Source organism: Aquarana catesbeiana, linkage group LG11 (assembly GCF_042186555.1).
Source record: "Aquarana catesbeiana isolate 2022-GZ linkage group LG11, ASM4218655v1, whole genome shotgun sequence".
Classification (NCBI taxonomy): Eukaryota; Metazoa; Chordata; class Amphibia; order Anura; family Ranidae; genus Aquarana; species Aquarana catesbeiana.
This window is the reverse complement of record NC_133334.1, coordinates 1,351,079-1,369,644: the sequence shown is the minus strand read 5'-3', so window position 1 is coordinate 1,369,644 and position 18,566 is coordinate 1,351,079. Positions and strand designations below refer to the sequence as shown.

Sequence of the window (18,566 nt, the reverse complement as noted above, 5' to 3'; positions counted from 1 at the left end):
ACTCTTCTCCACTCTGTACACTGTGCTGTACATTCTATACTCCACCCCCCTCCACTCTGTACACTGTGCTGTACATTCTATACTCCACCCCCCTCCACTCTGTACACTGTGCTGTACATTCTATACTCCACCCCCCTCCACTCTGTACACTGTGCTGTACATTCTACACTCCACACCCCTCCACTCTGTACACTGTGCTGTACATTCTATACTCCACACCCTCCACTCTGTACACTGTGCTGTACATTCTATACTCCACCCCTTCCACTCTGTACACTGTGCTATACATTCTATACTCCACACCTCTCCACTCTGTACACTGTGCTGTACATTCTATACTCCACACCTCTCCACTCTATACACTGTGCTGTACATTATATACTCCACACCCTCCACTCTGTACACTGTGCTGTACATTCTATACTCCACACCCCTCCACTCTGTACACTGTGCTATACATTCTATACTCCACACCCTCCACTCTATACACTGTGCTGTACATTCTATACTCCACACCTCTCCACTCTGTACACTGTGCTATACATTCTATACTCCACACCCCTCCACTCTGTACACTGTGCTGTACATTCTATACTCCACACCCTCCACTCTGTACACTGTGCTGTACATTCTATACTCCACACCCTCCACTCTATACACTGTGCTATACATTCTATACTCCACACCCCTCCACTCTGTACACTGTGCTGTACATTCTATACTCCACACCCTCCACTCTGTACACTGTGCTGTACATTCTATACTCCACACCCTCCACTCTGTACACTGTGCTGTACATTCTATACTCCACACCCCTCCACTCTGTACACTGTGCTGTACATTCTATACTCCACTCTTCTCCACTCTGTACACTGTGCTGTACATTCTATACTCCACCCCCCTCCACTCTGTACACTGTGCTGTACATGCTATACTCCACACCTCACCACTCTGTACAGTGTGCTGTACATTCTATACTCCACCCCCTCCACTCTGTACACTGTGCTGTACATTCTATACTCCACCCCCCTCCACTCTGTACACTGTGCTGTACATTCTATACTCCACCCCCCTCCACTCTGTACACTGTGCTGTACATTCTACACTCCACACCCCTCCACTCTGTACACTGTGCTGTACATTCTATACTCCACACCCTCCACTCTGTACACTGTGCTGTACATTCTATACTCCACTCTGTACACTGTGCTATACATTCTATACTCCACACCCTCCACTCTGTACACTGTGCTGTACATTCTATACTCCACACCCCTCTACTCTGTACACTGTGCTGTACATTCTATACTCCACACCCCTCCACTCTGTACACTGTGCTGTACATTCTATACTCCACCCCCTCCACTCTGTACACTGTGCTGTACATTCTATACTCCACCCCCTCCACTCTGTACACTGTGCTGTACATTCTATACTCCACACCCCTCCACTCTGTACACTGTGCTGTACATTCTATACTCCACCCCCTCCACTCTGTACACTGTGCTGTACATTCTATACTCCACCCCCTCCACTCTGTACACTGTGCTGTACATTCTATACTCCACACCTCTCCACTCTGTACACTGTGCTGTACATTCTATACTCCACACCCCTCCACTCTGTACACTGTGCTGTACATTCTATACTCCACCCCCTCCACTCTGTACACTGTGCTGTACATTCTATACTCCACCCCCTCCACTCTGTACACTGTGCTGTACATTCTATACTCCACCCCCTCCACTCTGTACACTGTGCTGTACATTCTATACTCCACACCTCTCCACTCTGTACACTGTGCTGTACATTCTATACTCCACACCCCTCCACTCTGTACACTGTGCTATACATTCTATACTCCACACTCCTCTACTCTGTACACTGTGCTGTACATTCTATACTCCACCCCCTCCACTCTGTACACTGTGCTATACATTCTATACTCCACACCTCTCCACTCTGTACACTGTGCTATACATTCTATACCCCACACCCCTCTACTCTGTACACTGTGCTATACATTCTATACTCCACCCCCTCCACTCTGTACACTGTGCTGTACATTCTATACTCCACACCCCTCTACTCTGTACACTGTGCTATACATTCTATACTCCACACCCCTCTACTCTGTACACTGTGCTATACATTCTATACTCCACACCCCTATACTCTGTACACTGTGCTGTACATTGTATACTTCACACCCTCCACTCTGTACACTGTGCTGTACATTCTATACTCCACCCCCCTCCACTCTGTACACTGTGCTGTACATTCTATACTCCACTCTTCTCCACTCTGTACACTGTGCTGTACATTCTATACTCCACCCCCTCCACTCTGTACACTGTGTTGTACATTCTATACTCCACACCCTCTACTCTGTACACTGTGCTGTACATTCTATACTCCACACACCTCCACTCTGTACACTGTGCTATACATTCTATACTCCACCCCCCCCCCCCCCACTCTGTACACTGTGCTGTACATTCTATACTCCACTCTTCTCCACTCTGTACACTGTGCTGTACATTCTATACTCCACCCCCTCCACTCTGTACACTGTGCTGTACATTCTATACTCCACCCCCCTCCACTCTGTACACTGTGCTGTACATTCTATACTCCACCCCCCTCCACTCTGTACACTGTGCTGTACATTCTACACTCCACACCCCTCCACTCTGTACACTGTGCTGTACATTCTATACTCCACACCCTCCACTCTGTACACTGTGCTGTACATTCTATACTCCACCCCTTCCACTCTGTACACTGTGCTATACATTCTATACTCCACACCTCTCCACTCTGTACACTGTGCTGTACATTCTATACTCCACACCTCTCCACTCTATACACTGTGCTGTACATTATATACTCCACACCCTCCACTCTGTACACTGTGCTGTACATTCTATACTCCACACCCCTCCACTCTGTACACTGTGCTATACATTCTATACTCCACACCCTCCACTCTGTACACTGTGCTGTACATTCTATACTCCACACCTCTCCACTCTGTACACTGTGCTATACATTCTATACTCCACACCCCTCCACTCTGTACACTGTGCTGTACATTCTATACTCCACACCCTCCACTCTGTACACTGTGCTGTACATTCTATACTCCACACCCTCCACTCTGTACACTGTGCTGTACATTCTATACTCCACACCCCTCCACTCTGTACACTGTGCTGTACATTCTATACTCCACTCTTCTCCACTCTGTACACTGTGCTGTACATTCTATACTCCACCCCCCTCCACTCTGTACACTGTGCTGTACATGCTATACTCCACACCTCACCACTCTGTACAGTGTGCTGTACATTCTATACTCCACCCCCTCCACTCTGTACACTGTGCTGTACATTCTATACTCCACCCCCCTCCACTCTGTACACTGTGCTGTACATTCTATACTCCACCCCCCTCCACTCTGTACACTGTGCTGTACATTCTACACTCCACACCCCTCCACTCTGTACACTGTGCTGTACATTCTATACTCCACACCCTCCACTCTGTACACTGTGCTGTACATTCTATACTCCACTCTGTACACTGTGCTATACATTCTATACTCCACACCCTCCACTCTGTACACTGTGCTGTACATTCTATACTCCACACCCCTCTACTCTGTACACTGTGCTGTACATTCTATACTCCACACCCCTCCACTCTGTACACTGTGCTGTACATTCTATACTCCACCCCCTCCACTCTGTACACTGTGCTGTACATTCTATACTCCACCCCCTCCACTCTGTACACTGTGCTGTACATTCTATACTCCACCCCCTCCACTCTGTACACTGTGCTGTACATTCTATACTCCACCCCCTCCACTCTGTACACTGTGCTGTACATTCTATACTCCACCCCCTCCACTCTGTACACTGTGCTGTACATTCTATACTCCACACCTCTCCACTCTGTACACTGTGCTGTACATTCTATACTCCACACCCCTCCACTCTGTACACTGTGCTATACATTCTATACTCCACACTCCTCTACTCTGTACACTGTGCTGTACATTCTATACTCCACCCCCTCCACTCTGTACACTGTGCTATACATTCTATACTCCACACCTCTCCACTCTGTACACTGTGCTATACATTCTATACCCCACACCCCTCTACTCTGTACACTGTGCTATACATTCTATACTCCACCCCCTCCACTCTGTACACTGTGCTGTACATTCTATACTCCACACCCCTCTACTCTGTACACTGTGCTATACATTCTATACTCCACACCCCTCTACTCTGTACACTGTGCTATACATTCTATACTCCACACCCCTATACTCTGTACACTGTGCTGTACATTGTATACTTCACACCCTCCACTCTGTACACTGTGCTGTACATTCTATACTCCACCCCCCTCCACTCTGTACACTGTGCTGTACATTCTATACTCCACTCTTCTCCACTCTGTACACTGTGCTGTACATTCTATACTCCACCCCCTCCACTCTGTACACTGTGTTGTACATTCTATACTCCACACCCTCTACTCTGTACACTGTGCTGTACATTCTATACTCCACACACCTCCACTCTGTACACTGTGCTATACATTCTATACTCCACCCCCCCCCACTCTGTACACTGTGCTGTACATTCTATACTCCACTCTTCTCCACTCTGTACACTGTGCTGTACATTCTATACTCCACCCCCTCCACTCTGTACACTGTGTTGTACATTCTATACTCCACACCCTCCACTCTGTACACTGTGCTGTACATTCTATACTCCACACCCCTCCACTCTGTACACTGTGCTGTACATTCTATACTCCACACCCCTCCACTCTGTACACTGTGCTGTACATTCTATACTCCACACCCCTCCACTCTGTACACTGTGCTGTACATTCTATACTCCACACACCTCCACTCTGTACACTGTGTTATACATTCTATACTCCACCCCCTCCACTCTGTACACTGTGCTGTACATTCTATACTCCACACACCTCCACTCTGTACACTGTGCTATACATTCTATACTCCACCCCCTCCACTCTGTACACTGTGCTGTACATTCTATACTCCACACCTCTCCACTCTGTACACTGTGCTGTACATTCTATACTCCACACCCTCCACTCTGTACACTGTGCTATACATTCTATACTCCACCCCCTCCACTCTGTACACTGTGCTGTACATTCTACACTCCACACCCCTCCACTCTGTACACTGTGCTGTACATTCTATACTCCACACCCCTCTACTCTGTACACTGTGCTGTACATTCTATACTCCACACCCCTCCACTCTGTACACTGTGCTGTACATGCTATACTCCACACCTCACCACTCTGTACAGTGTGCTGTACATTCTATACTCCACACCTCACCACTCTGTACAGTGTGCTGTACATTTTATACTCCACACCCCTCCACTCTGTACAGTGTGCTACACATTCTATACTCCACACCCCTCCACTCTGTACACTGTGCTATACATTCTATACTCCACACCCTCCACTCTGTACACTGTGCTATACATTCTATACTCCACCACCTCTCCACTCTGTACACTGTGCTATACATTATATACTCCACACCCCTCCACTCTGTACACTGTGCTGTACATTCTATACTCCACCACCTCTCCACTCTGTACACTGTGCTATACATTATATACTCCACACCCTCCACTCTGTACACTGTGCTATACATTCTATACTCCACCACCTCTCCACTCTGTACACTGTGCTATACATTATATAATCCACACCCCTCCACTCTGTACACTGTGCTGTACATTTTATACTCCACACCCCTCCACTCTGTACAGTGTGCTATACATTCTATACTCCACACCCCTCCACTCTGTACACTGTGCTATACATTCTATACTCCACACCCTCCACTCTGTACACTGTGCTATACATTCTATACTCCACACCTCTCCACTCTGTACACTGTGCTATACATTCTATGCTCCACCCCCTCCACTCTGTACACTGTGCTATACATTCTATGCTCCACCCCCTCCACTCTGTACACTGTGCTATACATTCTATACTCCACACCTCTCCACTCTGTACACTGTGCTATACATTCTATGCTCCACCCCCTCCACTCTGTACACTGTGCTATACATTCTATACTCCACCACCTCTCCACTCTGTACACTGTGCTATACATTATATACTCCACACCCCTCCGCTCTGTACACTGTGCTGTACATTCTATACTCCACCCCCTCCACTCTGTACACTGTGCTATACATTCTATACTCCACACCCTCCACTCTGTACACTGTGCTATACATTCTATACTCCACCACCTCTCCACTCTGTACACTGTGCTATACATTATATACTCCACACCCCTCCACTCTGTACACTGTGCTGTACATTCTATACTCCACACCTCTCCACTCTGTACACTGTGCTGTACATTCTATACTCCACACCCCTCCACTCTGTATACTGTGCTATACATTCTATACTCCACACCCCTCCACTCTGTACACTGTGCTGTACATTCTATACTCCACCCCCCTCCACTCTGTACACTGTGCTGTACATTCTATACTCCACATCCCTCCACTCTGTACACTGTGCTATACATTCTATACTCCACCCCCTCCACTCTGTACATTGTGCTGTACATTCTATACTCCACACCCCTCCACTCTGTACACTGTGCTGTACATTCTATACTCCACATCCCTCCACTCTGTACACTGTGCTATACATTCTATACTCCACCCCCTCCACTCTGTACATTGTGCTGTACATTCTATACTCCACACCCCTCCACTCCGTACACTGTGCTATACATTCTATACTCCACACCCCACCACTCTGTACACTGTGCTGTACATTGTATACTCCACACCCCTCCACTCTGTACACTGTGCTATACATTCTATGCTCCACCCCCTCCACTCTGTACACTGTGCTATACATTCTATACTCCACCCCCTCCACTCTGTACACTGTGCTATACATTCTATACTCCACCACCTCTCCACTCTGTACACTGTGCTATACATTCTATACTCCACACCCCACCACTCTGTACACTGTGCTGTACATTCTATACTCCACCCCTTCCACTCTGTACACTGTGCTGTACATTCTATACTCCACCCCCTCCACTCTGTACACTGTGCTGTAAATTCTATACTCCACACCCCTCCACTCTGTACACTGTGCTATACATTCTATGCTCCACCCCCTCCACTCTGTACACTGTGCTGTACATTCTATACTCCACACCCCTCCGCTCTGTACACTGTGCTGTACATTCTATACTCCACCCCCTCCGCTCTGTACACTGTGCTGTACATTCTATACTCCACACCCCTCCACTCTGTACACTGTGCTGTACATTCTATACTCCACACCTCTCCACTCTGTACACTGTGCTGTACATTCAATACTCCACCCCCTCCACTCTGTACACTGTGCTATACATTCTATACTCCACCACCCCTTCACTCTGTACACTGTGCTGTACATTCTATACTCCACACCCCTCCACTCTGTACACTGTGCTATACATTCTATACTCCACACTCCTCCACTCTGTACACTGTGCTGTACATTCTATACTCCACACCCTCCACTCTGTACACTGTGCTGTACATTCTATACTCCACACCCCTCCACTCTGTACACTGTGCTGTACATTCTACACTCCACACCCCTCCACTCTGTACACTGTGCTATACATTCTATACTCCACCCCCTCCACTCTGTACACTGTGCTATACATTCTATACTCCACACCCCTCCACTCTGTACACTGTGCTGTACATTCTATACTCCACACCCTCCACTCTGTACACTGTGCTGTACATTGTATAATCCGCTCTGTACACTGTGCTGTAGGTTGTATACCCCCCTCTTTACACTGTGCTGTACGTTGTACACCCCGCTCTGTACACTGTGCTGTACGTTGTATACCCCCCTCCGTACACTGTGCTGTACGTTGTATACCCCGCTCTGTACACTGTGCTGTACTTTGTATACCCCCCTCTGTACACTGTGCTGTACGTTGTATACTGCGCTCTGTACACTGTGCTGTACAATGTATACCCCCTCTTTACATTGTGCTGTACATTGTATACTCCGCTCTGTACACTGTGCTGTACGTTGTATACCCCGCTCTGTACACTGTGCTGTAAGTTGTATACCCCGCTCTGCACACTGTGCTGTACGTTGTATACCCCCCTCTGTACACTGTGCTGTACGTTGTATACCCCCTTCTGTACACTGTGTTGTACGTTGTATACCCCCTCTGTACACTCTGTTGTACGTTGTATACCCCCCTCTGTACACTGTGTTGTACGTTGTATACCCCCCTCTGTACACTGTGTTGTACGTTGTATATCCCGCTCTGTACACTGTGCTGTACATTGTACACCTCGCTCTGTACACTGTGCTGTACGTTGTATACCCCGCTCTGTACACTGTGCTGTACGTTGTATACCCCGCTCTGTACACTGTGCTGTACATTGTACACCCCCCTCTGTACACTGTGTTGTACGTTGTATACCCCGATCTGTACACTGTGCTGTATGTTGTATACCCCCCTCTGTACACTGTGCTGTACGTTGTACACCCCGCTCTGTACACTGTGCTGTACGTTGTATACCCCCTCTATACACTGTGCTGTACGTTGTATACCCCACTCTGTACACTGTGCTGTACGTTGTATACTCCGCTCTGTACACTGTGTTGTACGTTGTATACCCCCCTCTGTACACTGTGCTGTACGTTGTACACCCCCCTCTGTACACTGTGCTGTACGTTGTACACCCCCCTCTGTACACTGTGCTGTACGTTGTACACCCCCCTCTGTACACTGTGCTGTACATTCTACACCCCCTCTGTACACTGCGTTGTACGTTGTACACCCCCCTCTGTACACTGTGTTGTACGTTGTATACCCCCCTCTGTACACTGTGCTGTACGTTGTATACCCCCCTCTGTACAATGTGTTGTATGTTGTATACCTCCCTCTGTACACTGTGCTGTACGTTGTATACCCCCCTCTGTACACTGTGCTGTACGTTGTATACCCCCCTCTGTACACTGTGCTGTACGTTGTATACCCCCCTCTGTACACTGTGCTGTACGTTGTATATCCCGCTCTGTACACTGTGCTGTACGTTGTATACCCCCCTCTGTACACTGTGCTGTACGTTGTATACCCCCCTCTGTACACTGTGCTGTATCTTGTATACCCCCCTCTGTACACTGTGCTGTATGTTGTATACCCCCCTCTGTACACTGTGCTGTACGTTGTACACCCCCCTCTGTACACTGTACTGTACGTTGTATACCCCCTCTATACACTGTGTTGTACGTTGTATACCCCCCTCTGTACACTGTGCTGTACGTTGTATACCCCCCTCTGTACAATGTGTTGTATGTTGTATACCTCCCTCTGTACACTGTGCTGTACGTTGTATACCCCCCTCTGTACACTGTGCTGTACGTTGTATACCCCCCTCTGTACACTGTGCTGTACGTTGTATACCCCCCTCTGTACACTGTGCTGTACGTTGTATATCCCGCTCTGTACACTGTGCTGTACGTTGTATACCCCCCTCTGTACACTGTGCTGTACGTTGTATATCCCGCTCTGTACACTGTGCTGTATGTTGTATACCCCGCTCTGTACACTGTGCTGTACGTTGTACACCCCCCTCTGTACACTGTGCTGTACATTGTACACCCCCCTCTGTACACTGTGCTGTACGTTGTACACCCCCCTCTGTACACTGCGTTGTACATTGTACACCCCCCTCTGTACACTGTGCTGTACTTTGTATACCCCCCTCTGTACACTGTGCTGTACGTTGTACACCCCCCTCTGTACACTGCGTTGTACATTGTACACCCCCCTCTGTACACTGTACTGTACGTTGTATACCCCCCTCTATACACTGTGTTGTACGTTGTATACCCCCCTCTGTACACTGTGCTGTACGTTCTATACCCCCCTCTGTACACTGTGCTGTACGTTGTACACCCCCCTCTGTACACTGTGCTGTATGTTGTATACCCCCCTCTGTACACTGTGCTGTACGTTGTACACCCCCCTCTGTACACTGTACTGTACGTTGTATACCCCGCTCTATACACTGTGCTGTACGTTGTATACCCCCCTCTGTACACTGTGCTGTACATTGTACACCCCCCTCTGTACACTGTGCTGTACGTTGTATACCCCCCTCTGTACACTGTGTTGTACGTTGTATACCCCGCTCTGTACACTGTGCTGTACGTTGTATACCCCCCTCTGTACACTGTGTTGTACGTTGTATACCCCCCTCTGTACACTGTACTGTACGTTGTATACCCCCCTCTGTACACTGTGTTGTACGTTGTATACCCCCCTCTCTACACTGTGTTGTACGTTGTACACCCCCCTCTGTACACTGTGTTGTACGTTGTATACCCCGCTCTGTACACTGTGTTGTACGTTGTATACCCCCCTCTGTACACTGTGCTGTACGTTGTATACCCCCCTCTGTACACTGTGTTGTACGTTGTATACCCCCCTCTGTACACTGTGCTGTACGTTGTATACCCCCCTCTGTACACTGTACTGTACGTTGTATACCCCCTTCTGTACACTGTGTTGTACGTTGTACACCCCCCTCTATACACTGTGCTGTACGTTGTATACCCCCCTCTGTACACTGTGTTGTACGTTGTACACCCCCCTCTGTACACTGTGTTGTACGTTGTATACCCCCCTCTGTACACTGTGCTGTACGTTGTATACCCCCTCTGTACACTGTACTGTACGTTGTATACCCCCTTCTGTACACTGTGTTGTACGTTGTACACCCCCCTCTATACACTGTGCTGTACGTTGTATACCCCCCTCTGTACACTGTGTTGTACGTTGTATACCCCCTCTGTACACTGTACTGTACGTTGTATACCCCCTTCTGTACACTGTGTTGTACGTTGTACACCCCCCTCTATACACTGTGCTGTACGTTGTATACCCCGCTCTGTACACTGTGTTGTACGTTGTACACCCCCCTCTGTACACTGTGCTGTTCTCACCCTCTGAGCCTGGAAGGCGCGGTCGAGGAGGATGTAGTTGGTGACGGCTCTCATGGCGATGGGAAGTTTTCCGATGGCTCTCAGGTCGATCGGCTTCTTGTGGGCGGTCTTTATGAAGGAATTCATCCACCAATAGGTGCCTTTGGAGAGGAGATTGACGAACGGCTGCAGGAAACGAACCCCCAAATCCTGGAGGTCCTCCGGGGGCTTCACCTCTCGGGGAGACTTGAAGAAGACGTATCTCTGCAGAGGTGACAAGATGGAGAGAGACCGCTGATTACCCCAATCCGGGGCCACCTTGTGCGATCAGCAACCGGAGCTCTGATTGGTTGAGTCTCATGAAGGGGCGGGGCAAGGGGGGGCAGAAGGGGCAACTGCCCGGGGCACTGTGCTATCATGTGAGGTGGGGGAGGGCACCATGGGGGGGATGGGGGGGGATGGGGGTCACAGGAGGTGGAAAAGGTCAGAGGAGAAATTTGGGGTGAGATTTTTGCCAAGAGGGGGACTTGGAGTGGGGGGGGGATTTGTTTATGGGGAGTTATGGAGAGGGGGGGTTTACTGACACATAACACTCATACATCTTGGGGGGAGGGGAGATTTGCTGACACATGATGCTCATACATCTCGGGGGAGGGGGGTTTGCTGACACATGATGCTCATACATCTCGGGGGAGGGGGGTTTGCTGACACATGATGCTCATACATCTCGGGGGAGGGGGGATATTTGCTGACACATTATGCTCATACATCTTGAGGGAGGGGGGATATTTGCTGACACATAACACTCATACATCTCGGGGGAGGGGGGATATTTGCTGACACATAACACTCATACATCTTGGGGGAGGGTTGATATTTGCTGACACATAACACTCATACATCTCGGGGGAGGGGGGATATTTGCTGACACATAACACTCATACATCTTGGGGGAGGGTTGATATTTGCTGACACATAACACTCATACATCTCGGGGGAGGGGGGATATTTGCTGACACATAACACTCATACATCTTGGGGGAGGGTTGATATTTGCTGACACATAACACTCATACATCTCGGGGGAGGGGGGATATTTGCTGACACATAACACTCATACATCTTGGGGGAGGGGGGATATTTGCTGACACATAACACTCATACATCTTGGGGGAGGGTTGATATTTGCTGACACATAACACTCATACATCTTGGGGGAGGGGGGATATTTGCTGACACATAACACTCATACATCTTGGGGGGAGGGGGGATATTTGCTGACACATAACACTCATACATCTTGGGGGAGGGGGGATATTTGCTGACACATAACACTCATACATCTTGGGGGGAGGGGGATATTTGCTGACACATAACACTCATACATCTCGGGGGAGGGGGGATATTTGCTGACACATAACACTCATACATCTTGGGGGAGGGGGGATATTTGCTGACACATAACACTCATACATCTTGGGGGAGGGGGGATATTTGCTGACACATAACACTCATACATCTTGGGGGGAGGGGGATATTTGCTGACACATAACACTCATACATCTCGGGGGGCTCTGGATGTCCCGGCTCTGGTCACATGACTCTCTCTGCGAGGAACGGGTCACCATGAGAATTCTATGAAATCTTCTCTCCAGGAAGAGGATTACGGACCCGCCATGGTTGTCATGTCGCCTCCATAGTCAGTGTCGCAGTACGGCTCGGCAGCATTGGTATTATTATTACCATTATAGCTCTAACATCTGCTGTGGTGTTGTACAAAGAGACTTGTCATGGCAGCGGGGCCCCGGGGGGTCTCAGGGCCACAGGAAATGTTACATTCGCCACCAATGTCAGGGCCGTGTAATTAGGACCGCGCCATTCACAGCGCTGACAACCATCTGCAGGGAAAATTGCGGTTGTCACCGTAGAAGTGATACAATAAAAGGATCAGCGGAGGCGGCGAGTTCTCACCAATCCTAAAAAAAGAAACTGCCGCACACTGCTGAGAGCCTCAATTCACCAAAATGAAGGTGGAATATAGAGAGATCCTGTGCCAGACATTCCTGCTGAATGGATCCACCAATCCAGGACACAATAATACCTGGCCAATCAAAATGGGAGTGATGGGACAGTGAGGGGATGATGGGATGGTGAGGAGATGATGCGATGAAGAGGAGATGATGGGATGGTGAGGAGATGATGGGATGGTGAGGAGATGATGGGGTGGTAAGGAGATGATGGGATGATGATGGGATGATGATGGGATGGTGAGGGGATGATGGGACGGTGAGGGGATGATGGGATGGTGAGGAGATGATGCGATGGTGAGGAGATGATGGGGTGGTGAGGAGATGATGGGATGGTGAGGAGATGATGGGATGGTGAGATGATGGGATGGTGAGGGGATGATGGGGTGGTGAGGAGATGATGGGATGGTGAGGAGATGATGGGATGGTGAGATGATGGGATGGTGATGAGATGATGGGATGGTGAAGAGATGATTGAATGGTGAGGAGATGATGGGATGGTAAGGAGATGATGGATGGTGAGGAAGTGATGGGATGGTGAGGAGATGATGGATGGTGAGGAAGTGATGGGATGGTGAGGGGATGATGGGATGGTGAGGGGATGATGGGATGGTGAGGGGATGATGGGATGGTGAAGAGATGATTGAATGGTGAGGAGATGATGGGATGGTAAGGAGATGATGGATGGTGAGGAGATGATGGGATGGTGAGGAGATGATGGGATGGTGAAGAGATGATTGAATGGTGAGGAGATGATGGGATGGTAAGGAGATGATGGATGGTGAGGAAGTGATGGGATGGTGAGGGGATGATGGGATGGTGAGGGGGTGATGGACGGTGAGGGGATGATGGGATGGTGAGTGGATGATGGGATAGTCAGGAGATGAAGGGATGGTGAAGAGATGAGATGGTGAGGAGATGAGATGGGATGGGGAGGGAGTGATGGGATGGTGAGGGAGTGATGGGATGGTGAGGAGATGATGGAATGGTGAGGAGATGATGGGATGGTGAGATGATGGGATGGTGAGGAGATGATGGGATGGTGAAGAGATGATTGAATGGTGAGGAGATGATGGGATGGTAAGGAGATGATGGGATGGTGAGATGATGGGATGGTGAGGAGATGATTGAATGGTGAGGAGATGATGGGATGGTAAGGAGATAATGGATGGTGAGGAGGTGATGGGATGGTGAGGGGATGATGGGGTGGTGAGGGGATGATGGGATGGTGAGGGGGTGATGGACGGTGAGGGGATGATGGGATGGCGAGTGGATGATGGGATGGCGAGTGGATGATGGGGTGGTGAGGGGATGATGGGATGGTGAGGGGGTGATGGACGGTGAGGGGATGATGGGATGGTGAGTGGATGATGGGATAGTCAGGAGATGAAGGGATGGTGAAGAGATGAGATAGTGAGGAGATGAGATGGGATGGGGAGGAAGTGATGGGATGGTGAGGGAGTGATGGGATGGTGAGGAGATGATGGAATGATGAGGGGATGATGGGATGGTGAGTGGATGATGGGATAGTCAGGAGATGAAGGGATGGTAAGGAGATGAGATGGTGAGGGGGTGATGGGATGGTGAGGAGGTGATGAGATGGTGAGGGGGTGATGGGATGGTGAGGAGGTGATGAGATGGTGAGGAGATGATGGACGGTGAGGGGATGATGGGGTGGTGAGTGAATGATGGGGTAGTCAGGAGATGAAGGGATGGTGAGGAGATGATGGAATGGTGAGGAGATGATGGACGGTGAGGGAATGATAGAGTGGTGAGGGGATGATGGGATGGTGAGGAGATGATGGAATGGTGAGGAGATGATGGGATGGTGAGGGGATGATGGGATGGTGAGGGGATGATGGGATGGTGAGGAGATGATGAGATGGTGAGTGGGTGATAGGATGGTGAGGAGATGATGGGATGGTAAGGAGATGATGGGATGGTGAGGGGATGATGGGATGGTGAGGGGGTGATGGGATGGTGAAGGGATAATGGGATAGTCAGGAGATGATGGGATGGTGAGGAGATGATAGAATGGTGAGGAGATGATGGACAGTGAGGGGATGATGGGGTGGTGAGGGGATGATGGGATAGTCAGGAGATGAAGGGATGGTGAGGAGATGATGGAATGGTGAGGAGATGATGGACGGTGAGGGGATGATAGAGTGGTGAGGGGATGATGGGATGGTGAGGAGATGATGGGATGGTGAGGAGATGATGGGATGGGGAGGGGATGATGGGATAGTGAGGGGATGATGGGATAGTGAGGGGATGATGGGATGGTGAGTGGATGATGGGATGGTGAGGAGATGATAAGATGGTGAGGAGATGATGGGATAGTCAGGAGATGATGGAATGGTGAGGAGATGATGGGATGGTGAGGGGATGATGGGATAGTCAGGAGATGATGGGATGGTGAGTGGATGATGGGATGGTAGGAGATGATAAGATGGTGAGGAGATGATGGGATAGTCAGGAGATGATGGAATGGTGAGGAGATGATGGGATGGTGAGGAGATGATGGGATGGTGAGGGGATGATGGGATGGTGAGGGGATGATGGGATGGTGAGGGGATGATGGGATGGTGAGGGGATGATGGGATGGTGAGGGGGTGATGGGATGGTGAGGGGATAATGGGATAGTCAGGAGATGATGGGATGGTGAGGAGATGATAGAATGGTGAGGAGATGATGGACAGTGAGGAGATGATGGGGTGGTGAGGGGATGATGGGATAGTCAGGAGATGAAGGGATGGTGAGGAGATGATGGAATGGTGAGGAGATGATGGACGGTGAGGTGATGATGGACAGTGAGGGGATTATGGGGTGGTGAGGGGATGATGGGATAGTCAGGAGATGAAGGGAAGGGATGGTGAGGAGATGATGGAATGGTGAGGAGATGATGGACGGTGAGGGGATAATAGAGTGGTGAGGGGATGATGGGATGGTGGGGAGATGATGGGATGGTGAGGAGATGATGGGATGGGGAGGAGATGATGGGATGGTGAGGGGGTGATGGGATGGTGAGGGGGTGATGGGATGGTGAGGGGGTGATGGGATGGTGAAGAGATGATGGAATGATGAGGGGGTGATGGGATGGTGAGGGGATGATGGGATAGTCAGGAGATGATGGGATAGTGAGGGGATGATGGGATGGTGATGGAATGGTGAGGAGATGATGGGATGGTGAGGGGATGATGGGATAGTCAGGAGATGATGGGATGGTGAGTGGATGATGGGATGGTGAGGAGATGATAAGATGGTGAGGAGATGATAAGATGGTGAGGAGATGATGGGATGGTGAGGGGGTGATGGGATGGTGAGGGAGTAATGGGATGGTGAGGAGATGATGGAATGATGAGGGGATGATGTGATGGTGAGGGGTTGATGGGATAGTGAGGAAATGATGGGATAGTGAGGAGATGATGGAATGGGGAGGGGGTGATGGAATGGTTAGGGGGTGATGGAATGGTGAGGGGATGATGGGAAAGTCAGGAGATGATGGGATGGTGATGGGGTGATGGAATGGTGAGGAGATGATGGACGGTGAGTGGATGATGGGATGGTGAGGAGATGATGGGATGGTGAGGGGTGGATGGAATGGTGAGGAGATGATGGGGTGGTGAGAAGATGATGGGATAGTCAGGAGATGATGGGATAGTGGGGAGATGTTGGTATAGTCAGGAGATGATGGGATGGTGAGGGGATGATGGGATGGTGATGGGATAGTGAGGAGATGATGGGGTGGTGGGGAGATGATGGAATAGTCAGGAAATGATGGGGTGGTGAAGAGATGATGGGGTGGTGGGGAGATGATAGGATAGTCAGGAGATGATGGGATGGTGAGGGGATGATGGGATGGGGATGGGATAGTGAGGAGATGATGGGGTGGTGGGGAGATGATTGGATAGTCATGAGATGATGGGATGGTGAGGGGGATGATGGGATGGTGATGGGATGGTGAGGAGATGATGGGATGGTGAGGGGATTATGGGATGGTGATGGGATGGTGAGGATATGATGGGGTGGTGGGGAGATGATGGAATAGTCAGGAGATGATGGGGTGGTGGGGAGGTGATGGGATAGTCAGGAGATGATGGGGTGGTGGGGAGATGATGGGTGTCACGGAACGTCCCACACTCCGCTTGAGTGCTTCCGTCTGTATACCGCTTCCTAAGTTCTGGAACACAAGTCCAATGGATCTGGCTATAGGAACCCCCAAGAACTAGACAACACCAGTCTTGGAGTACATCAGGACTAACTCTTTATTTGAGATCTTACACACATTTATACAGCAGACTGACTCAAAGCTAACCTAATTAACATGACCTAATTTACTAAAACATTTACCCAGACCAGATGACAGACTTGTGGGCACCGAGCTTCACAAAGTAGTATAAACACAATAGCTGCAGCTCCAATAGCAGTTGTCCCGTCTCCTACATTGTATAGAGGACAATGTCATCAGCTCATTCAATTAACATAAACACAGGTAGTTGGAGCTGATGACACCAGCATCTCCTCACAGGATGTGTCCCAACAGAATGAATCAGTCTTATCAGCAGGGGGCTGCTGGAGGAATCCCCCCTCCCTCTTCAGGGACACAGATCCACAGCAAAGAGTATTGTTCCATTGAAAATCCAGGGCCCATAATCAAAAGGCAAGAGGCTTGCATTCAGTCCTCTCCAACAGCCTCTGTCCTGGGTAGGTCTGTCACATTTCTCCCCTTTCGGCAGGAGACTAACACAGGAGGAGACCCCAGACGGGTTGACTCCGAAGTTAGTCAGTAGTTCCAGTCCTCTAATGCCTGTACCCACACAGTACCCCAAATAAATTGTTCCAAACAGAGTATTACTCACCCAGCCAACCTCTGCCTCTCTCAGAGAACATATCTGCCGCTGGGGAGAGGCCTGGACTGGCCCTTCTCCCTGGAATCCTTTCTGCCGCTGTAGAGAAGACAGGGTGACTGGGCTCACTCTGTCATGCTGTTGGGGATCTGGGCCCACTGCCCAGCATCCCTGGGGTATACAGGTGAAGACTGAAGTCCCATCCACCTTCACAGGAAATCCATCCTCTGTTAGTTGACTGCAGAGTCCAGCAGTCCTCGGCCCTGTTGCCAGCCCTCCTGCTGGAAACCCCACACCATCTGTTCCGGCTAACTGTTGGGGCAGGAGGCTGGCTTCCTCCACTCCCAAACTGTGTAGCTGCCATTGGGGAGGTGAGCCGGCTGCTTCCTTTTCCATTCCCTCATCTGGCTGCTGGGACGACACGTCGATGGTACTGTCTCCCAGGTACACGGATCTTTGCTGGGGAGGAAAGCCCGCTTCCTCCACCCTGGCCAACTGTTGGGGAGGGACAACACACACCTTCTCTCCCTTCTCCCCCTGTATCTGCTGCTGGGAAGTGATTGCCACCTTCTCACCCTGAGCCTCCAAAACTGCCACAGGTGTGGGGCAGAGGTCT

The 18,566-nt window shown here is 49.8% G+C and overlaps 1 protein-coding gene across 2 annotated transcripts in view; it reads right to left on the bottom strand.

Annotated features, from left to right (window-relative positions):
- The window catches only part of ABCC8 (ATP binding cassette subfamily C member 8), a 261,472-nt gene that overhangs the window by 137,289 nt on the left and 105,617 nt on the right, over positions 1 to 18,566 (bottom strand). For both annotated transcript variants that reach the window (XM_073603932.1, XM_073603931.1), the window contains exon 5: positions 11,098 to 11,340. In XM_073603932.1, the coding sequence (XP_073460033.1) occupies positions 11,098 to 11,340 (243 nt within the window). The remainder of the gene's footprint in view (positions 1 to 11,097; positions 11,341 to 18,566) is intronic.